The sequence below is a fragment of the Vigna unguiculata genome, chromosome 6 (assembly GCF_037176805.1).
Source record: "Vigna unguiculata cultivar grain cowpea cultivar isolate G323 ecotype 2 chromosome 6, ASM3717680v1, whole genome shotgun sequence".
Taxonomy (NCBI): Eukaryota; Viridiplantae; Streptophyta; class Magnoliopsida; order Fabales; family Fabaceae; genus Vigna; species Vigna unguiculata.
The window spans coordinates 33822677-33846943 of record NC_140797.1 but is presented as its reverse complement, the minus strand read 5'-3'; the positions used below and the strand labels follow the sequence as shown (position 1 = coordinate 33846943).

At 31.3% G+C, this 24267-nt stretch overlaps 2 protein-coding genes across 5 annotated transcripts; one reads left to right on the top strand and one right to left on the bottom strand.

Moving 5' to 3' along the window:
• The first annotated feature begins 1936 nt into the window (after window positions 1-1936).
• On the top strand, window positions 1937-7598 carry LOC114189241 (tornado 1). 4 transcript variants are annotated; one of them, XM_085674417.1, is made up of 4 exons: window positions 1937-2074; window positions 2191-4180; window positions 4455-5695; window positions 6015-7598. In XM_085674417.1, exons 2-4 carry the CDS (start codon window positions 2677-2679, stop codon window positions 7401-7403), a joined length of 4134 nt encoding a protein of 1377 aa, XP_085530543.1. In that variant the 5' UTR covers window positions 1937-2074; window positions 2191-2676; the 3' UTR covers window positions 7404-7598. The 4 variants fall into 4 exon arrangements, with proteins under 4 accessions (XP_085530543.1, XP_027933762.1, XP_027933761.1 ...); XM_028077961.2 differs by lacking the exon at window positions 1937-2074 and having other exon boundaries at window positions 2101-2785; window positions 2876-4180; XM_085674418.1 differs by lacking the exon at window positions 1937-2074 and having other exon boundaries at window positions 2824-2943; window positions 3150-4180.
• Window positions 7599-8539: 941 nt separating this feature from the next.
• Window positions 8540-11055, bottom strand: LOC114187877 (uncharacterized). Its single transcript, XM_028076266.2, has 2 exons — window positions 10799-11055; window positions 8540-10060 (listed from the first exon to the last, which is right to left on the bottom strand). The coding sequence occupies exon 2, from the start codon at window positions 10032-10034 to the stop codon at window positions 8748-8750; it is 1287 nt and encodes a 428-aa protein (XP_027932067.1). The 5' UTR covers window positions 10035-10060; window positions 10799-11055; the 3' UTR covers window positions 8540-8747.
• Between the last annotated feature and the right edge of the window lie 13212 nt (window positions 11056-24267).

The window sequence follows — 24267 nt, the reverse complement described above, 5'->3', positions numbered from 1 at the left end:
TACCATACAAATGTAGGAGACGCGAAACTAGATCACAAACGTCACGAATGGAATCGCAAATGGGTCTCGAATTGGGTAAAATAGAACTACAATTATTCTCAGTTTTGATACAAAGTTTCAGTACCATATTAATATTAAGTATTTGGGGTGTAGAGACCTAATGTATAGTTAAATAATTTTCAAGTCTTTTAAATCTTCTTTGTTGCACCTGTAAAATTAGTTGTGATGATAAAGTTAAAATAATTTATTGTTAAATAATAAATATTATAATTAATACGAAATAAAAGTCTCGATAACTATACTTTTGATTGCATTTATAGTTTTTTTTATGGACTTATAATTAGGATCACAGTTTAATCATGGTGCAATAACTCTTTAATCATGATTATTAATCTGTTTATGTTGATCAACTTACTAATTAATTGTCAAGAGTATCATCCAATCGACCAGGACGATACATAATTGTATGAGTGTCTGAGTCGGTTAAACATGTGTTCTTGCAAGCAAATAACACTGAAAACCTTTTTCGAAACAGTCTTCTCAATCAACTTTTTAAAATTTAATTATATAGTTAAATATTAAAACAAATAAATTTATTTTTTAAAAATGAATATTTACGATAAAGTATACATTAATATAAAATTGATTTCTTCAAAAATAATTTTAGTTTCATAAATCCAAACAAAAAATATATTTATAAAATCAAATTTTAAACTATTTTTTCAGTAAATCACCTTATTTTCTTCAATTTATTTAAAAAAAAATTGCAACAAAAGTAGTGACAATAAATAATAAATTTAATATGTTAGTTTAACGGATTAGGCTTGTAAGATATACGAAATAATGAGCCCAAGTCATGCACATTACACCAGTATTTACAAAGAAGGCCTTTTTCTTCCGGCACCCCTATAATTATTAATGCACCCTATAATTTTTAAAAAGACCCTTCTGTCTTTCATAATGGCAACTTTCTGATTACATGACATGGAAATCTTTTAAAATAAGCTTTCTAGAATCTTTAAAATAGGAATTTAAGAAAAAAAAAAAACTCAGGATCAGATTTTTGGAATATAACTTTAGAACAAATTTTATAGAAAATATGAAATGTAGTCTAGAATAAGTTTTATAGAACAATATTCCCCCAGAATCAGTTTTTTTGTAACATATATAAGGTGCTTTTCAAAATACGCTTTCTAGAATATACAAGATGTATTCTGAAACATGATTTCCAAATAAGATTTCTAAAAACGGCTTTTCAGAATAGAGATAGTTTTGGAAATGAGTTTTCTGAAACAAATTTCATAAGTCGTCCTCTCAAATGAGTGTATGATAAAGAAGCATGTAACTACAAAAATATTATTAAATAACAACTAACTTTAAAGATAAAAAACAATAATGCTTAATCAAATGAAACAACTTGTTTCCATTCAACATCTCAACCGTTAAATAAAATATAAAAATATCCAACGGTAATGAATAAGGATCCACCGGTGCACTACTTTTCTAAGACATCATGCTACTCATTCCCACCACTCTCATTGTCATCAACTTAAATTTGTTTTATTAACTTAGTTTTTTGTATTTAGGACAAAAGTCACGAAATTTCTGATAAAGTTTTTACAACTATAACACAAACAATTAGTTCTTGCGGTCCACCATCACAAAAACAATTTCTCACACAAAGGCACATTACTCCACAAATATCCGTTGATAACATAACCAAAATAGTTCATTTTTGTTTTTTTTTTCCTCACTGCATGATTACCAACTTTGAATTACTGATTACTTTACATTTATGAAAGCCCCAATGGATAATCCAAAAGCAAGTTTAATGTAAAAAAAGGTAAACACAGGATTTCTTAACCGTTAGGACCCTTGAAAAGAGCTTAACTTGCCCTCTAACCTCATAGGATTCTGTATTTATTCTAATGGGAATGAGCAAGAAAGGAAGAAAAAGATCAAATTTACACTTTGTCTAAAAGGTCAAAAAGCAGATACCCCACAAATTATCAATGGGTCCTACATTCACTCAGGGCAGAGTCATGGCAGATTTCAATCAACAGAAACCTTTTAGGTAAAGTTCTCATCTTTTTGGTAAAGTTCTCATTTTTTTCATGTTGGGATGACAAATTATGTTAAGGGTGTGACTTATTCGCTAACATGACCATGTTTTTGTACAAACACGCTTAGAGAGGCTTTTCACATTGGCAATGTTGAAATCTTGAGTGGGATGTGATGCGCCATGGTACAAAGGAAATAACCAGCAGATACGTGAAGAATTAATTCCAGTGGGAACATTTTTAGCTAAAGCAACACCATCAAGACAAGTTAAGAATCAGTTTTCTACAAGCATTCTTGCACAAGGAGTCTTTTCCATATATATATATATATATATATATATATATATATATATATTATTTTCTAGAGTAAACAAAAAAATTGAATATTTTCCAAATAAAAAATTGGTCAGATCATAGTCCTAAACTGTCTGATACCTTTTCCTCTTGGTTAAAATTTATTGAAAACGTATTTGATCTAAAGAATGTGTTATAGTATTGTGCTGTTGTATAATATTGTGAAATGTATGTACATTGTCTTCCAAAGAAGCGTTTGAGATTACTGTAGATGTTCTGGTAAGGGCACAGGTTCATTAAACTTTGAAGAGTTTCTGAAGTGATGGCAACAAACCAGATCCTAAGAGAACTACAATGGGCTCAGCAAGCCATCAAATCAGAGGGCCTGAATCTGCACAGTATTTCCTTCTACCTCTCTCAACCAACTTCAGGTTGTTATCAAGAAACAGACAACTCCATAAGCATAAACATTTCCAAGGAAAACCTTTCATTCTTTTCCCCTCTCTTGACAACTCTTGCAGCACCTGGGAGACACAACTCCTCCTTGAGAAACTTGGAGTTCCACAGAGTTGAATGGGACTCACAACAGGTAAGACATCTTGGCACCTTGCTAGGGAATAACCAAAATGTACAGCATTTGGTTTTTAGAAGGAACAGGTTCAATGGAAAAAGCCTATCAGACCTTTCTGACATTGTGAAGGCAAATAAAGTGATCAAAGAGATCATGCTTTCAGAATCAGGCATAGGGTCTGTTGGAGCTGCACTTATTGCTTCTGCTCTTATGGTGAATGACAGTTTGGAGGAGCTTCAGATATGGGAAGACTCAATAGGTTCAAGAGGTGCTGAGGAGCTTTCGAAGATGATTGAAGTTAACTCAACTCTTAAACTGTTGACAATTTTTGACTCAAATGCCATCACAGCTACACCTCTTATTTCTGCAGTTTTGGCAAGGAACAGAAGAATGGAAGTTCATGTTTGGAGTGGGGAGAATAGGGAAAAGAGTTCCAAGGTGGTTGAGTTTGAACCGGAGAACAGCACACTTAGAATTTACAAGCTTAACCTCTCAGGGACTTGTAGAGTTACCTGCTCTTTAGGCATGAACTTCACTGTGAAGTCCCTTGACATGACAGGAGTAAGGCTAAAATCGCGGTGTGCCAAGGAGTTTAGGTTGGTTTTGGAACAAAACCAGACCCTCAAAGAGGTAAATTTGTCTAGAACATGCCTTAAAGATAAGGGCATTGTGTATATTGCAGCAGGCCTCTTCAAGAACAAAACTCTGCAAACCTTACACCTGAGTGGAAATTGGTTCAGTGGAATGGGTGTGGAGCATCTATTATGCCCTTTGAGTAGATTTTCAGCACTTCAAAGGCAAGCCAACATTACTTTGACGTGTATTACTTTTGGAGGAGAAAGAACAAGAATAGGAAGGGATGGTCTAGCTGCTGTTATACAGTTTCTTACAACAAATGAAACAGTGAGGAAGTTGGGAATTCACGATGATGAGAGTTTGAGATCAGATGACTTTGTTAAAATCTTCAAGAGTTTGGAGAAGAATGCTAGCTTGAAATGCTTGTCTCTTCAAGGATGCAAACGTGTGGAGGGAGAGCTACTGCTGCAGACAATTATGGAGACACTGCAGATAAATCCTTGGATTGAAGATATTGATCTCTCCAGAACACCTTTACAAAACTCTGAAAAGACTCAGCGGATTTATCAGAGATTAGGCCAGAATGAGAAGACTGAACCAGATATGGATTCTGTCAAGGATATGCCTCTAACAGAACCCAAGAGTTGCAGAGTTTTCTTTTGTGGCCAAGAATGTGCAGGTAAGGTTTAGTATAACTTTTCATCTTTAAATAGTTATATGCATAGTAAAACTGTATAATTCTAGATACTAAAAGATTAATTTATTAAAAGTGAAAATCATTTCATATATATGAATGTTAAAACTATTGATTAATTTCATGGCACAGCATCTCAAAACTATCTAAGAAAAATAAGTTCATGCAACCAATTTAAAATGCATTCTTTTCATATCAGCATAAGCTAATAACGAGTGAACTTGATGCGTAGTTGATAGTTTAAATTCATACTTTTCAGGCAAAACCTCACTTTGTCATTCAATATCACAAAATTTCTCTGCTTCGGCGCTTCCCTACTTGGATCAAGTCAGAACAATAGTGAACCCAGTGGAGCAGGCTGTCAAATCAATAGGAATGAAGATAAAAACTTTCAAGGATGAGGATACAAGGATTTCAATATGGAATCTTGCTGGTCATCACGAGTTCTTATCTCTCCATGATCTTATGTTCCCAGGGCATGGGAGTGCATCATTTTTCATCATCATATCAAGTTTATTCCGGAAACCAAGTAACAAAGAACCAAAAAGCTCAACAGAAATTGAGGAGGACCTGCAGTATTGGCTCAGGTTCATAGTTTCCAACTCTAAAAGAGCAATACAACAATGCATGCTACCAAGTGTTGCTGTTGTTCTCACACACTCTGACAAAATCAACCAACCATCACAAAATTTGCAGCTCACAGTAGAGTCAATTCAGAGACTTAGAGACAAGTTTCAAGGCTTTGTTGATTTTTACCCAACTGTATTCACAGTTGATGCAAGATCATCAGCATCAGTCAGTAAACTCACTCAGCATATCCGAAAGACGAGCAAGACAATTCTCCAAAGAGTGCCACGGGTTTATCAACTTTGCAATGATCTGATACAGATTTTATCAGACTGGAGATCTGAGAACTACAACAAGCCAGCCATGAAGTGGAAGGAATTTGGTGAGCTATGCCAAGTGAAAGTTCCACCTTTGAGGATTCGATCAAGACATGACAACAAAGAGAAGGTAGAGATGAAGAGAAGAGCTATTGCTACCTGTCTTCATCACATTGGTGAAGTGATTTATTTTGATGAGTTGGATTTTCTAATTTTAGATTTTGAGTGGTTCTGTGGTGAAGTCCTTGGTCAGCTCATAAAGTTGAATGTTAAGAAGCAACACTCTGAAAACAATGGATTTATTAGCAGGATGGAATTAGAAAAAATCTTAAGAGGAAGTTTGCAGAGCCCTATTCCTGGTATGGGTTCAAAGGTGTTTGAGAATTTAGACGCCAGCGACCTTGTGAGGATGATGCTAAAACTTGAACTTTGTTATGAGGAAGATCCATCAGATCCAAATTCTCTGCTATTGATTCCTTCTATTCTTGAAGAAGGCAGAGGAAAGCCTCAGAGGTGGCAGCTAAGCATGCCAGACTGCGTTTACGCAGGACGTCATCTTGAGTGTGATGATTCAAGCCACATGTTCCTAACTCCAGGTTTCTTCCCTCGTTTGCAGGCAAGAGTTGCTCTACCACACTTCTTTTCCTATGTTAAACTGTTTCCAATTGTTTCTTGCAACTTTTTCTTTTTTTGAAACTATTCCATTCACTTAATATATCTAGTGTAGTTTACTTTCTGATGGTGGATGATCTCACTCGAATGGGTTCATAGAATGCAAAAGCGTATAAAAATTAGTTTGGAAAGACATAGATATATGGAAACTATTTACTGTGACTTCAAACTGCTTATTTTTTTTTAATCTTCACTCCCAAATCTCTAAAGCTACAAAAACTAGGATTTTGGATTCTCTTGATTTCTCTCCTTTGGTGTTGCAGGTGCACCTTCACAACAGAATAAAGGCTGTTAAGGATCAGCATGGTGCAACTTACAGTCTTGAGAAGTACCTTATTTCAATCAGCATTAATGGAATCTACATAAGAGTAGAACTTGGAGGAGAATTGGGTTACTATATTGATGTCCTTGCATGCTCCACCAAAAACTTGACAGAAACTTTAAGAGTCATTCATCAGATTGTAATCCCCGCAATCCAAAGTGTTTGCCAAGGGATCACCTTGACTGAGAATGTCTTAAGACCTGAATGTGTGAGAAAACTGACACCTCCTAGATACAGAAAAACTCAATTTGCTCCTCTGCAGCAACTGAAACAAGCACTACTTTCACTTCCAGCAGAAAGCATGTATGACTATCAACACACATGGAGTGCAGTCCTAGACTCTGGTAAACCTATTCTCCAAGATGGATTTGATTTTGCACGAGACCTTTTATCTGATGATGACTTCCGGGAAGTTCTGCATCGACGGTATAACGACCTTTACAATCTTGCACAAGAGCTGCAAGTTCCACCTGAAAATAATAACCCTGAAGAGCAAGGTCAATCTATAACCTTAAGAGATGAAGCTGCAAGGGTTGAACCAACCTTTGGTGGCATTGCAAAAGGGGTTGAAGAAGTTCTGCAAAGACTCAAGATTATTGAGCAAGAAATCAGAGACTTGAAGCAGGAAATCCAGGGGCTGAGATATTATGAACATAGACTTCTCCTTGAGCTTCATCGCAAAGTAAACCACCTTGCAACCTTTAATGTGCAGGTTGAGGAGAGGAAAGTCCCCAACATGATATATTTTGTAAGGACAGAAAACTACACAAGGAGACTGGTCACCACCATGCTTTCTGGCATGAATGCTCTCCGGCTTCACATGTTATGCGAGTTCCGGGGACAAATGCATGTTGTTGAAGATCAGATGGGGTGTGAAATCATGCAAGTTGATAATGCTGCTGTGAAGTCTTTGGCTCCATACATGAAGAAGTTCATGACATTGGTAACTTTGGCTCTTAAAATAGGAGCTCATCTTGCTGCTGGAATGGGGCAAATGATACCTGACTTGGGTAAGGAGGTGGCTCACTTGGCTGGCTCTTCAGTTCTCTGTGGTGCAGCTGGGGCAAGTGCAGCTGGAGTTTTAGGTGCTGCCGCTATGGGTCGTCGAAACAGGTCCATGGAAGGTTCAAGCGACATTCAACAAGACTTAAGAGCAGCACAACAATGGGTGGTTGATTTCTTAAGGGAGAGGAAGTGTTCCTCAGGGAAGGATATTGCAGAAAAGTTTGGACTGTGGCGAGTCAGGTACAGAGACAACGGTCAAATTGCATGGATATGCAGGAGGCACATATATGCAAGATCTGCAGAGATAATTGAAGTACCAATTTGAAACAGTTGAAATCCTTATGTAACTAACACTAGGAAATTAGAACCTCAGCTTCCAAGTTTCTTCTCTTCATTGTTTTTGTGTGTTTAAACTTCCATTATAAATATGGCATGTAATGATGTTCTCCTCTACATTTAATGTGGCATATTTGTTGATCTTGTAAATTTTAATTTCTGAATGATATAAGCTCATTCATCACCCTTGCTTATATGTTTCTTAAGTAACATGTTATTCATACTGAGTATGAACCTATCTGGCCATTTTTAGTAGACTTTTTTTCTTCCAACCACATATTTTCTGTCGAAAGTCCTAATTACTACCATTGCTAATATATTTGATTGCAAGGGCGTACTTCGATGCAGATATTTATCCAGTGTAAACGAAATAAAATGTTTAATTGGTCTTTTGATGTTTGTTTTTATTTAAAAATATCTTCGATTTTTTTCAATCTCAATTTGATCTTGATTTTTTAAAAAATAATATAATTTAATTTTTTTTATTAAATTTTTTGAAATGAATTAAGTATTTTTCATCAAATTAAAGTTTTTAATAAAGATTGTTTGCTTTGTTGATATAATTTAGTTATGATAAAAAATTATTAATCCGTTCCAAAAAATTTAACAAAATGATCAAAATTACATCAATTTTTCAAAATTCAAGATCAAATTGAAACTAAAAATAAATTGAAAGACAAACTTGATATTTTTAAACAAAAACAAAGATAAAAAAAAGAATAAAAGCAAATAATTGATCCTAACTAAAAATAATTATTAGAGTTCTCATAGGAATAAACAAATAAGCAAATTTATAAGACAATTTAAAATACTTTTACACTATTAGAGTGCTTGAATGAATAAACATGACCGTTCAGCAGAAGTTGTTGAACTAGGAAAGCGAAATACGGATCAAAAAAGTTAAAGATCCAAGATACTGCATATGTGAGCTTTTTCATGAGAAATGGAAGACAGTAAAGTCATGTAGATCTTGCTTCATCTACACTTTGCTTTCACCATGTGACAGTGGGACCAAATTATTACTATTGCTTACTGATTATACACATGATTAGTATGTGGTGAGATGAAATCCGGTTTCACAATTATTGTCATTCAAAACAAAAGAACGATGACAAAGGAAGAAGGTAACACAAGAGTTCATGTAGCAGTTAAGATAGCAACAAGCTTGTGAGAGTACAAAGTTATATTCCCTGTAACCTACAACAACATGTGATGAAATACAGAAGGGGAAACCACACAGAATAGTACATTATTTCACTTCACTACTAACATCAGTTTTCTTCTAAAATCTACAGTGACTGCCCGAATCCCCTTGAACAAGGGAAGCAAAAGATCAGAAGAAAGCTCTGCTACCATAAAACACACGGGAATTGTTGCTCTTTGATGGCTGTAATTTTTGCTCAGTGGTTGAATTTCCTGAACTAGTTGGTTCACTTTCGAAGTCCATAGGGAGTTTCATTTTTGCAAGTGACTCAGTAAATTGCTGCATGCTTTTCATGTACATGTCCACTATATCCTGCTGCACCACCTTTGGCTCAGGCTCAATGTTCACAGTCACAACAGGCTTAGGGAATGAGTCACTAGGAACCCCACTTGAGGAATCACTGTCACCATCTTTGGCTTCCACATTTTTGTCCTCTTTGGTGCCTGAAACCTGCTCCTGAATGGGAGACTTCGAAGCAGCAGCATCAGATGATTCTGAGCTTGCAGGCACAGAAGGGGAAGAAACCCCATTTGTTGACACACTGCTGGGTGGGGAATCAACCTTAGGTGGCTGAACAGACTCACCACTGCATGCTGAGAAGCTTTCCACAAGACGAACACCGGCTTCGCAACTGCGATTTTCGGCATCAGAAGTAGCCAAGCTATCAGAGCACTGAGTCTCCTCACATGGAATGCCAAAGTACTCTGAAACCATCAAGTGGTCTTCATTCACAATCTTCGGATCCGGGAACTCAATTTTGTCAAATTCCCGGGCCAGAGATTCGGATGTTTCCGAATCCTGCACAGGGGCATCTGTGGCCACCTTGCTTGGCATTGCAGAAATTGCCATAACATCAGGTGAAGCACCATTGTAAGACAGTGTCAACTGAACAAAACCTGAAGGAGAATGGAATAGATCGGTTGAAGAAAGAGAGAACTCTTTCTCCAGTTTCCCATTCTGGACTAGAACTTCAGACAAAGGCACCAAAGCAAAACCAAGCAGCTGGTCTTCAAGATAATTCTTCACCCTGCTAAGCATCCATATCTCACACTTGAGAGAAGCATCAACAGTTCTAACATTGACTTGAAGATTCTCATTGAACACAGGGTTCCTTCCTCCTCCATTGATGGTTTTGGTAGACACAGTGTTCTCAGGATTACTGGTCAGGCAAATCCTAGCGTAAACATCTTGCTTGTGGTATATGCAGATGTTCTGAATGTCCCTGGCCTGATGTATGTAAACATCAAGCACTCCAAGATACTCCTCTACATTTGACATGACAACTTCCTTCCCATTCACTTCAATGTCCTTGGACAAGGGACTAGAGTTTCCCGAGAAAACTTCAGACTTGTGCTTCTCACCCTCACCCAAAACTGAGCTTCTGAAGGGTGAAACAACAGATTGTGGGGAATCCATGATGATATATAGAAGTAACCAGGAACCTGGCAGACAACAAAGCTACAAGAAAGTCAATTCACCCCACCAAGAAAGAAGACACAAATGATACTTAGAAGATAAATCCCACAGCAAGAAACTTGTGCTAAACAACTTAGTACTAGCAGAAGAACACAAAACTCTCTAATCCAGAACCTAGCTCAACAAAACACAAACACGGACAAACAACCCAAAAAACCTAGGCAGAAGCAGATCCAAAAATAGAAACAAACTTCACTGCACGTAAACCAACATAAGAAGGAATAAAAGAACAAATGAAAGGCAACACTCTACCCCAAAACGTGAGAGAGAAGAAGGAAGCCTGGACTTGAAAACTTGGGTTCACTCAAAAGGCAACTGGTAATTAACAAACCAGAAATGGAAGTTCCCAAAATTGAAACTTTCGGGTGAAGCACTCACAGACCCAGAATAGGCCAAGCTTAAAAACTAACAAGAGGAATAAAGGGCAGCTCCAAGTTTCATCGTATTCCAATAAAGCAACCAACTTTATCTGTTTTCTTGCACACAAACACTACCAGCGGAATCCTAGGGAGGGCACGGTGACCCAGGACACGTCAGTCACAGAATTCTAAAACCACCCCTTTAAAAATTCTCCTTCAAATCACACAACAGCACTAAAAAACAAACTACAATTCAGAGAGAGAGAGAGAGGGGAATGGAAAGTGCATAAACAAATAAAGAAAGACGGATGCAGATACAGAAGATGATGAGGTTTTATATTTTACCTGGTTTGGCTTGGGTGGAAAGTCAAAGTAAGAGAAATCTAGGGGTGTGGCTCCAAATGAATTCCAATCCACAATCAAAGGATGACCCAGTTCGTGAATCGAGGTGGTGATTTAGAAAGAACAAAAAAGCTGTGAACTTTGGTGTGTTGTAGAAAGGAAAGTGATGTTGGTGACTGCTTGTAAGAATGAGAAATGTGTTTCGGGTGCCTGTGGGAGTTTATGGATCCGTGTAGGGAACATGGTCGCAGAATAGTGTGTATGTGGAAGAGTATATATGGCACAACACAGACGCACATAGACAAAATTGCATTTTTTTTAGTACAAAAAAAAAATATCCAACCATGTTTTTAGTTTACAACTATGATGCTTAGTTCTGTAAAATCAATGAAACTACTATGCTTGATTACAAACTTCGTCTAAATTGCAGATTCTAAAAATTTGTAACAATTCACTCATAATTAAACTGATTAAGTTAGATTTTCTTACAGAATTTCAGTTACATTAATTTATAGATAGAATATATTTACTTGTAATATAAATATGTTTAGTAAAAAAATTTCATATGTATTTAATAATGATAATAGTAAAATATATGAAGGAGAGTAAAGGGATGGAGTATGGGACACACCGACCCACGCGATGGCCCCATGATGAGCAGAGAGACCAATGAGAGAGGGTTTGAGTGGGTTTTTGCAAGTGGGACATCATCCTATGCTTTTAGTGCATATCATGTTACTATTCTTTCCATACACATCAATGAACAACAACAACTATTATTTATTTATTTTTTATATAAATATATATTCCAACTTTCTACTAATTCTCTCATTTATTCTATTCTACCATTTAAGGAATAAGGACCCACTCTATTTTTCAACTCTTTCCAACACCGTATGTTTCTGGTTTTATTCAATAAAAACCCTTTAATATTGAATTGATTACGAAGAGAGGAAAAAGACATTCTTTCATAAAATATAGGTGATAAATGGTTATATGAAATATTATGTATATTTTTTTTTCTTTTTTTTCTGTGTATAATTAATATTTCGTTTTTTTTCTTTATCTTAGGCGGCCATAAACCAAATAAATAGCAACAAGTTTACATACATATTTATTAGACTTTTTCACTGAGAAAAATCGTTTATTATTATTATTACATCATGCACATACGTGTTTCTCTATAATATGAAACTTATATATGTAAACAATATTTGAGTTACATTGAAATGAAGGGATATCGGCGACATTAATAAGAAATACAACTTTAATCTAATTACTGTTAATTAGTGTTTATTCATTTTTTTATCTTTTTAATAATAAAGTTAAGTGAAGGCTAATCACCTACAAATTGAACTGTGTATTTAAAATTACCAATACATTATTGAAGAATTTTGATTCCAATGAATCAAACAAATTTATATAAGAGATCAAGATATTATATTTAATTTAAAACTTTAATACAATAGGAGGTTGGCAATGCAGGTTGGTCCGGTCTGTTTAGGCTCAACCTGCATTTGGCCTGCATTTGGTCTGCACAGTGCAGGTTGACCCGTTCCGCCCCGCATTTTAAATACGGGCTGAAATGTTTGGCCCGTCCCGTATAATTGTAGGCCCACGGGCCTGTGGACTAGCCCACTTTTATTTTTTATTTTATTTTTTTTAAATTCTTGTGATAAAATTTTCAATGTTTAAAAAATTAGGAAACTTTAAGAAGTTCACAAAATTAAGCAAAGAATTTGGGAGAGTTTGATGATAAATCGATAATTTAACATTTTTATCATGTTCGTACTATGACATACACAATCTATTCTTTAAATTTTAGCACTGTAAAAAATACATAATACTTGTATTTTTTAGTCATATAAAAATTTGAAACGTTAATACAAGAGTCCATAAAAAAAGTAACTGATATACACAAATGCAATTTTTTTATTTTTTATTATTTCTTTTATTTATGTGGGCTTGTGGGCCAGTCAGCGTGGGCTGTAGTCCAATGCGGACCAGGCCAATGCGGGTCTGCAGTTCACTATCCTGGCCCACCCCGCATTATTTTTGCAGGCATGCGGACCGGCCCGACGGGCCAGACCCATATTGTCATCCCTAATATTATTCATCTTACTCATTTCTAACCAAATTGAGACTTCCAACTTACCTTGAAATCCTAACAATCTCCCTTCTCAAGTGACTTTCTTCCACATTGACCACATATAGAAGACTAAGACAAGTGTGTTGTAACTATGATTTGTATATCCGAACATTGGAGATGATTAAATATTAGATTGATCAACATATTATTGAAGAGTTTCAACACTAATAAGTCTTGAACAAACCTATATAAGAGACCAATACATCACCTTCAACCTAAACTCTTAATGTAATAGGCTTGTGAGATCTTTACTTATATATTGTTCATCTTAATGTGAGAGTTAAACTTACCTTGAAATTTTAACAATTTCCCTATCAAGTGTGATTTTCTTCCACATTGGAAGAATACCTCACCTGCATAAGAAACTAGGACAAGTATATTATAATAATGAGTGTGAGCCTCTTCCACATTAGAACACCTCACCCATATAAGAAACTAGGAGAAATATGTTATAATGATGAGTGTAAGTCTGTTCCACATTGGAACACCTCCCCGACAAAAATTATAGGACATTCTACATATATATCATCCATCTTACTTATTTGTAATCAACACGAGTCTCTTCTCATACATGTTTGAGTCATTACCAAGATGAATAATCTAACTCTAATACCACTGTTAGTTTTTCGTATAGAGGGCTTAAGGGACTGATGGTTTGTTATCGACCTCGTAGTAGACACTAATGTTATGTTTCGATCCTAACTTCGATGATTGAATTGTTGTCAATTACTATGCATATGAAATATTATCCGTTTTGAAGTGTGTGTTTCGTCACAATTTGATTCACATGTCTCAAATTCTAAGTAATGTAAAATTATTGGACGAGGTAGAAACAATAATATAATTAATAATGATAAAATATTAGGAAAAGTTCACACACTACTAAGATTTTTTGTTGGTAAAAGGAAAAAAAAATTGAAGTCGCACTCAATTAACATAGTAACTGTAATGGAATAAAAGGTATATATATATATATATATATATATATATATATATATATATATATATATATATATATATATATATATATGATCATGACTATTACTTTGCAATGTATAACAATTATAAACTCTTAATAGATCATCGTAAAAAGTGTCTAATTGAATAGTCATTTTAATTAAAATAGTTCCCACAAAATAATGATTTAAATTCCTACCAAAAGAAATGTTTATATCAAATATTGTAACTTACCATAACTAAAACTAAAAGTGCTTCTACATGAGAATTGTTGTGAAGAAAAAATTATATGAAGAATGGTAGAAAGGAATGGCAAATTGGAAAAAGAGAAAAAAAACAGAAATGATTAGATGGAGAAAAATAGTGTAGAAGTAAAGAGATTTTGAACATGAGTGTAAAAAATCCTGCACTTATTATTATAACAATAACTTTTGCACTTTAATTCTAGAAGTTTTCCCTTCTCATTCATGCATGGGGCCCAAAGCACCTTGTTCTTCCTCCCAAGGAATGGTGCATATAGTCTGCACCATAAATTGCTGCACAGATAAAATGATAAGATTAATTATGGTGGGGTCTTGTGTTTTTTCTTTCAAGAAATGAAGATGACCACAGTTTGAACATTGAATCAGTGTTTGAAATGTTTGAAATATTGCATCCATGGTAGGGTTGAAGATTCCTTCAATGCTCTACTGCTGCTGCTCCTCCTAAATCATGGTTGCAACAATCCGTTGAGAACAGTTATTTTGACTCAAAACATATACATGCTCACCAACTATTTGATCCAATGTTTTGAATGTATTTCGTGTACCAGTGAAGAAAATACATAAAATGTACGTGGATTGCAGTTAAAAAAAATTAAGTTTGGTTTAATGAAAATGAAAATTTTATTCAATGAAAAAATTTTATGATTTTGTTTTGAAAGTAACTTTTCATTGAAGTTCAATAAAATAGAACAAAAATTTATTAAATGAGACTTTCAATATAAAGTAAACTTAGGTTATTAAATGAGACTTTCAATATAAAGTAAACTTAGGTTTGAGCTTTCAAATTGAAAATTAAACACACACTAAATTTATCTGAATTAACATTTTATTTTAAAATTTAAAATTTAAAATTTAAATTTGAATTTAACATGACCTATTTTAATTTCAATTTGATATACCCAAAATTTGCATGTTCTATCTAACTATTCACAAGAGAAAAATACTTGTTTTATTAATTTTTAACATTTAATTATTATTTATTGACAACAAAAAGAATACAAAATAAATAAGAATATTTTAATAAAAAAAAAAACAATTCAAAGGAATTCTTATGAAAAGACAATGTGAATTTCTCAGAAAGGTTTTTACACATAAGGATGGAAGTAGTATTTTATTGTATCTAACTCTTTCAAAGTAACAAATAATAGAAAGTAAAATAAAGAAAGTGTGCATTAGTATTGATTTTTAAATCCCTATTATACATGTATGAAGTGCATATGTATAATAGTTTGATGTATTTTTGTGCCTTTGATCTCGTAGAGAAAAGATTCCGAAATTTGCGTGTGAAGACTTCAAACAAAAAGTAGAGGAATGAATGAACATGAGTCACCCCATAACCTTACCATTAGATTTGAAGCTCTTGAGAAATTATGATTTGGGTGCCAAGTGATTGATTCAGACTTAAAATGTTGCACTCTTTCAATTTGTGAAGATTGACTGTCATATATATACAAAATCACTTTTTTTTTAAGAATTGAATTAAAATATGAACCCAAACTTTAAGATGAAATGATTATGATATACAAATAAAATATAACGTAAATGGATCATTTTAATTCAATAACACAAAATTAAAGGTAAAACATGTTTTTTTTTTTGTTTTTAAACTATTTTAAAAAATTGTTTCATAATTAAATTAAATTACGTACTTATTTTACTTTTGTAAGTAAAATATTTTACTTATTTTAAAACATTTTTTAGTAAGTAAAGGATTTTTAAAAATTATTTAGCTGAAACGTTTGTTTGTTATCTTAAAAACATTTTATATATTTTTTGTTGAGGAGGATTTTAACGTTATTTTGCAGAGATAAAATATGTCTTAGAAATTTAAGTGTAAGTTTAAGTCACATCAATTAATTATTTTAAAGTTTTGGAGTTTTGGACCGAAAGTTATATTCATCTTTAAATTATATGGATTAAGATTAGGTCTTATTGATTTATTTTATCTCATAAAACTTATCTTTAAAGACTCATCAATAAATATATAATTTAATTTAAGAATGAAACACAAATTTTTAAAATAATTTAAAAAGACAAAGTATTTAACTTTAGAACTAATTGTTTAAAATGAAGATCCTATTGTCCAATCTTATATTTTTAATTGAGGTGAGATCTCCGACTAAAATATTTTATATGAATTAACTGGTTTTATTAATAATTGATTTAAAATTTCTAAATATAATATTTTATATAATATGATTCTTAGTAAATAATACTGAATAAGTGAGATGTAAATTATTAAAAGAAAAAGATTGAAAGGGCTATTAGACCGTTGCTAACGTGCATTTACCTATTATTCTTCTTATGGTGTGAATGAATTAAAAAAATGTGAAGCAGTAGAATTTGTTTGTTTGTGAAAAGCAAAGAAAGAAGAAAAAAAAGAAGGTAAAAATGATTATTTAATAAGAAGGCAATGACGTAGGGGATGATTGCAAATGTAACTAAAGAGAGTTGGCATAATTGAAAGGATGAATGAAAATGGTTTGAAAAAATGGCCCTTTTCATCACTTTCATGGGGTTTTCTTAAATGCCTCTCTTTGACTTCAAAATCCCGTGCTTGACATGCAACTTACCTACTCCCTCATTACTCATTCTTCTTCTTCTAAATTTTTCCAACATTCTTCTCCTTTTCCTTTTAGCAACCACAACGATCCCACTTAGAAAAATAAATTAATTTAGTGCTAAGGCTGCCCAAAATTTTCTTCTATTACACTTAAAACAAATGATGGATAACAATGATTTTTCATTGCAAATATTTTACTAATTTTGATAAGAATTTAACTGTTAGTCTAAATTTTATAAAATATAAAAATTTATAAATTTATTATCTTAAGATTTCAGATTAAAAATGTTCTTAATAATTAGATTTCATTACTATTTTGTCATTCCAATAAAGATCGATGGTTATCAATAGCTATCAAATTTCACCTTTTTTTTGCCATTTTATTATGTTTGATTTTGGTGTTATAAAGTTTGTTGAGAATATTTCTTGATATTATTTTTATTTAAATTCTTTTTAGAAAAAAAATATTTTTACAGGAATATAAAAATATATTTATTTATTACTTTAATTTAATAAATTAAAATCAGAACATTATAAATATATTTGATATTTTTTCACATTATTTTCTTCTATGTATAAAATATATAAATAACATATCTCATTTTTTTTCAAAACTCAATCAAAGTCTTTATGAGCTTTTCTTTCTTCTCAAATTGACAACATGACTTTGAAATGCGCTTCCATTGTTAATATGTATAGAGCATAAGATATTTATATATATGTTTTATGGAAAGGAAAATAAATAAATAAAAGAGAAAACACAAATTTATGAGAAATAAATAAAGACAGAAAAATTGTAAATACAAGTAGAAAATAAAGTAGTCTTGTTAAAGAAAAACACAAATAAACACATACTTATGAATACAAGTAAATTAATATATATATATATATATATATATATATATATATATATATATATATATATATATATATACTGATTATAAGATTCATTCACTTTTTATTTCTTTTTCTTTTTTTTATCAACTATTTTGATTTTATTTCATCTCTTATTTCTTCATCTTTCTCTTCAAAATAAGTGTCGACAAATAGATGTCTACCAATCATTTTTATTTAACCTAGTTGTGTCTCTTTTCATGATTTAATGAGAAACTATTGAATAAAAGATCTTTGCAAAAGGTATAATCATGAGAAAAATGTTAAATAATGATTTTCTTTTCAGAATGAATTAATACCAATGGTCCCTATAGCCACTTTTTTTAAATTATATTATTCACTGGCATTTAATGTTGGCAGATTCTGTTTGAAATTTTCTTCCATTATGTACTGAATTACTATCTAAGTGGTACATAGGAAGTGTGGTCCCTCAGTGAATTCAAGTAATTCCTTATTTTAATCTACTTTTTTTTTCCTTCCTTATCGTAACTTTCTTTTTCTTTGTACTGTATTTCTTTTCCTTCTACTTTCTTTTATTTTAAATTTTTGGATAAATGAGTAAGAGTGATTTTTTATCTATCAATATTTTATTTTGAAGAAGTTTCTATTTAATATAAAATAGTTATGTTCATAATATTTTGATAGCATATATGAATAATATGAATAATGTGATAACCTAGAGACTGATCTTTTAAAAGGAGAAAATTATGATATTTTAACAATAAAATGTATAAGCTATAAATATAACTTTAATAACTAGTTAATTTTTATAAAACTATTATCTTTCTTTACCCTCTCTAGTTTTTTAGTTTAATTTTCATCTACATGAAGAGCTTTATACAACTGTCCATTTAAAGATTAAACGAAATAAGTTTTGTTTAGTATCTTTTTAGATTTTGAGTACTTGGGTTACATGTGGCTCTAGATTGTTCTTCGTGAATCTTTGTTGCTTTGTGATCATAATGATGTGCTTAGAACTATAATCGAGATTTTGATTATTTGTCAAGGTGATCCTATGCGGTTTAGAGTTCTAGGGAGCTCCTGTTAAGAAAAAGGACTTGTGTCTGAGACAATGAAAGCTAGCCTTTTCATGTAATTAAAGTGTTGTTCAAAGAGTTGAAATAGACGATTCTATGAATTGATGACATGAATTTACCATGTTTGAAAGTTTGTTTTAAACTGGAGTTGTTTGAGATAATTGTGGATGTGTTAAATGATTAAAGTGGTTGAGAAAATGTGTAACTTGATGTGCTGTGATTTCTCTACATTTTTATGCTTAAAGGGATTTTTTTCTAAATGGAATGATTTGAATTAGAAGATGGAGTTTTAGTATAAAAAGTGTGGAATCATTTAAACAAAACAATTTGAGCATCTTAATGTAGAAAAATCATATTTTTGTGTTTATCCTTGTAAAACTTAAGTTGTAGTGTTAATAGGAACTTCTCTACGAGACCTTTGACTGACTAAATTTGGCACTTCTTGAGCTAAGAGATTGATATATTAAAACATTGTGAAATTTATTAAGTAGGAAATAACAGAACAAGTGTCAAAATGCTTAATTAAAATTCAAAGTTGTAGTTTTCGCTTTTGGTATGTCGTCAGGCACCATTGCAACGTTGTTATGCGCCACTTAAACAATGACCACAAACTGGGGGTGTTGGGCACCACTTTTGGACCTCTGGGTGCTCCCAAATTAGTGAGTTCCAAGAGGTCATACGTCGGGCACCACTTTTCCAATGACAAGCGCCACCTTGTTTTACTAGTATAAGTTATCTCGGAAAAAAGTGGGATTCTCGCTTCGTTAATCATTGGATGTAGATGAAATTTTGACAAGTCCTAGAGATATGAATCTTTAGTTTGACTGTTGAGATTTTTTATTTGAGGTCTGCGGTTAGAGAAATGTTGTTCACCATTTTGATGTACTTAATAGAAAATAAATGATATAACTTTTAATGTTTCCTTTAAGTTAAATGATATTTGGTGAGTTTGGAGGGAAGTTAGATATCTTTATTGAATGTTTAGCCTTGAATAAATTGTTGTGTGATATAGCAAGTATATGAATGAATGATAATAATGTAGATTGCTGAACGTGATATTATGATGATGGAAATGGTGATATATAGTGATTTCCCAAGGAGGGAATCCTATCATGTGTGATTCACTAGGGTGTGTCTTGAGGTAAGGAATGTTTCATTATGTGAAGCTATCCTGAACTCAACTAATCATTTATACTCATGGGAAGAAGATTAGGTGGTGAGAGTGACAGAAGGTCTTATCATAAGGATGACCCAAGGATCTTATGACCGTGACAAGGACTAACCTTGCGTGTAGTAGCTCAGTATGGAGCAATGTATTACCACCACAAGTGCATGACTTCACGAGTTTGACTTAAGTGCATGTATCCGTATGAACTGAGTCTAGAAGAATCTGATTGTATGTATGATATTGTGTGATGACGATAATTATATATAATGTGCAAATTAAATCTTAGTATATTGTGTTTACCTATATCTCTTTTTTAGCTAGCTTACCCTTCTTTACTTTATTGGTTCTGTTGTGTGTTGTATCTTCTTTTATTGTGTCTTGATCCAAGCTCTCTATAAGAAGTTATGAGCATTTGAAAATTTTTTACTAAATTTTTGTATCTCAAAATTTATCAGTATTCTATCAAATGATGTAAGGACTCTACAATCAAATATATACAAAAAGAAATTACCATAAAAAATTGGATCAAAAAGAAATTTTTATCTATTTTAATGATTTTTACAAAATCGAGTAAGAAGAAAAAAAAAATACAACAAAATATTAGTTTTCTAGGTGTAAGTAATTTGGTGAAAATAAAAACTACACCAACAAACAAATTCAGTGGAAACATTTATACATTGTCGTGACTAAAATCCAAAACACAACCACAATTTCATTTTTTATATTATAATGAAGATATAGAGTGTATACCTCAATAACTCACGTAGACCTATAAAAAATTCAATCTAATAGGAGGAAAGCGCTCACCACTCCAAACACCTGCAACCATTGATTCATACCATTAAAACAAAATTCAAAACATCCACTAATATGCACGCAATACTATCAGAGAAGTTAATAGTAATTTTATTGGAATAAATCTATAAAAAACATATGTGTAATACTGTCTCTGATTTTTATGTTGAAAATTTTCAATATTCAAACTAGGGAAGATAGGGTAGTTTCATTTATAGACTTAATATGACAAGTTCCATATGTTAATTAGTTTAAAGTGAATACTGATGGTGCAACTAGAGGTTGTTTTGATTTGTCTTCCCGAATATGTGGGGATTTTTTCAGATTTTTTAGAGATACAAAATTCTATTTATGCTGAGTAATTGAGTGTCATTTATGCTTTGAAGCATGCTTGGAGGGAGAGCTTTCAAAGGTTTTGGTTGAAAAATGATTCTTCTTTACTTTGTCATGTACTTTTGTGATCCCTTGGAGTTTAAAAGGGATATGATGTCGATGCTTCTTGTATTTTTGTACGTCTATGTAGTTCAAATTGTCTCATATTTAGCTAATTTAACTTTCACTCACAAAGAACAATATAAGTGGTTTGCCTTCTTCATGTATTTATTTAGATTTTTTTTTCATATGGTTTGCCTATGCCTCGTGAAGTATAAATTTTATTACGGGTTTGATACAGTCTCCATACTTTGTATTCTTTTTTTTTCTTTTAGTACATTTTCATGTGATGACAAAGATAGATGGACTTTGAGGTGTGAACATCATTGAGATGTCAAAGTTCATAATGATATCTAAATGACCTTATCTTAAAACCACTATTGAAAAAAAAAAACAAAAAAATATGAGAAATTGCATTGAAATCGCAATAAGAAAGAAAACTAAAAACCCTAATTTCAATAATTTTACATCGGATTATTTGAAATTTGATGTAAAATTTAATATTTAACTCAAGATAAATGTCAAGACAATTTGATGTAAAAAAAAGTTCACTTATTTAAAAAAAAATAAAATATTACTGTATATTATTTTCGTCATGTATTCGAGGTATATAATAGTAATAAGTATTCTAATGCCTCGTATTTATTTTATTTTTGCTTACCCAAAAACACAATAGTAAAGTTTAAAGAAAATGTTGAAATAAAAAACGAATAAAATAGTTCAATTACGTTATAAATACATTTCACCAAGAACAAACTTGATAAAGAGCTTCAGAAGTGATCTCGATAAGAATCCAAAAAGAGAGCAAAAAGAGGGAACATCAATTTTAAATCTTAATTTCTTTTTAAAAATATTTTCAAATAAAATATATTCTATCCTTCAATCAAACCTATTTTAACTTCATTTTTTATTCTAATAAAAAAAATTACACAGAATAAACATGGTAGAATCAAACCTTTATTTTATTCTAAGCAATTACAAACTCTTCATCCCTATTTACTTCGCATGCAAAAGTAGTTTTAGAAAGAGGTTAGCAGAAAAAGAAAAGGTTCTATATTGAACAAATATTTAACAGATGATAAATGATAGATTTATGAATAACTCTTTTTTTTTTCACAAAATAATAATTGAAAACAAACAAGTGATATCTTTTTGATGAACCAATTTGTATATTTAGAATATGAAAAGTATAGAATAATTGCATGTGATGTGAATGATACAGAAGTTCTTGGGGCCTAATGATGGAGAAATGAGGTTGTTGGAAGCATAGACTAGAAAACAACCCTTTTCTAACCCTCCACTTCATCATGTTCCCATCAAAAATGGTAGCTGCACACTAATCATGCTTATAAATCAAAAGTATCCATTTTCTTTATTAATGAAAGTTAATTAGTCTGTGTGGTGGAAAAGGACCAATGTATTGAAACTGCTAAGTTATGGTGTTTTCTTAATTAGCATGCATTCATGTATTTCTGGAATAGTGTCAGTGACAACACACTTAGACTATAAAACGTATTCATAATCTTTTCAGGATTTGTTAATCACACGTCACCTCTTAAGTATGTGTCTTTCATCAAATAGGTTGTTTTAATCATAATAAAATTATACATGTTTTCATTGTTGGATTTTTTTTTATACGTTAATGAATCATATGTAAATAATGTAAGAAGTATTTGTAAGTTTTTTTCCTTTATAAATGTTACTTAACTTTTTCTTTTTTATGTAATGTGAAATTTTTAACTCAAACTTTTAATATTATTTTGTTGAGATAAATGACTATTAGTTCATACTTTAAGTGATTATTAAACATAATGGATTGATAAAGTATGAAAAAAATATTCAAGAATATAATTGTAAAATACAAAAAAAAAAAATCTTGAATAGTTTAATTTTTTAGATAATGAGTGTTTTCTAATTGATTTGACCGTGTTCTCTTAAGTCCTTTGAAGTTTGATGTAATTTAAATTCTTTTATTGTTTGTGAGACAAACAGAATCAGGTAAGACAAACTATTTCGAATTTAATTATTGTTGAATTGATTAAGCATGTTTTTACTCATTAAATTTTAATTTAAAATTAAAATTTGTTACCATCAAAGTTTTAATATATTTTATTCTCAAACTTTAAAAATAAATGAACGTAATAATTTGTAATCATTCAAATATTTTGATTTTTAAATTTTAAAAATAAAGAAATATAATCGTTCTAACTCTTTTGATATACTCTTTTAATATGTCAAACGGGTTATGCTAAACATTAACTTGTTTACATCAATTTATACATTTTTGTTTTGATGTATACTGAAAAACGTATTTGACACGTTAAAATTATTTGTAATCATTCAAATATTTTAGTTTTTAAATTTTAAAAATAAATGAATATTATCGTTCTAACTCTTTTGATATGTTAAACGTGTCATGCTAATATTAAGTTATTTATATTAATCAACATATTTTCGCTTTGATGTATATTGAAAAATGCATTTGACACGTTAAAATTTTTTAACATAATTAAACTAAAAATTATATTTATTTATTTTTAAAGTTCGAGATTTAAAATATATCAAATTTTGAATAAAGATACGTCAAAGTTCAGGATTAAAAAGATAGTTAATTCTTGTTGAATATTAGATATTACAACAACTGTTATGTGGTATTGGATTGATTTTGATTAATGAAAATATTACAAAAAGAATTAAATCTATACAAGTAAAAGGAAATTTGGAAATATAAATAAGATTTATATAAACTTTTAGAAATCAAATTATAAAAGGTTTAATTGTGTTCTGATTTCATAATAAATTTTAAAATTTTTCATTGAGTTTCTATCAAATTTTATTGGTCTATTGAGTTCTTATAATTTATTTTTTTTTAATTAAGCCTATGTTGTTAGATTTTACTAACAGCATGATTATATGATGTGACAATTATCTTACACACTTATCTACTTAAATAATGTCGCTAAATGATATATTTATTACAACATATTCTAACGAAGAGGATCTCTTTTCAAGATTGGTTATATTTAACTAAAATTATTGTTAAAGCAAATTAAAATAATTAAACCTTATAAAAGTTTCTTGAACAACTTTTATGCTTTGTCATAATTCACTTCATTTTTCATACATTAATAAATTCCTGTCATTGTTATTATTACTATTGTGATAAAATTATAATAAAATAATCATTTTGGTTCTGAATAAGTAATAATTAATT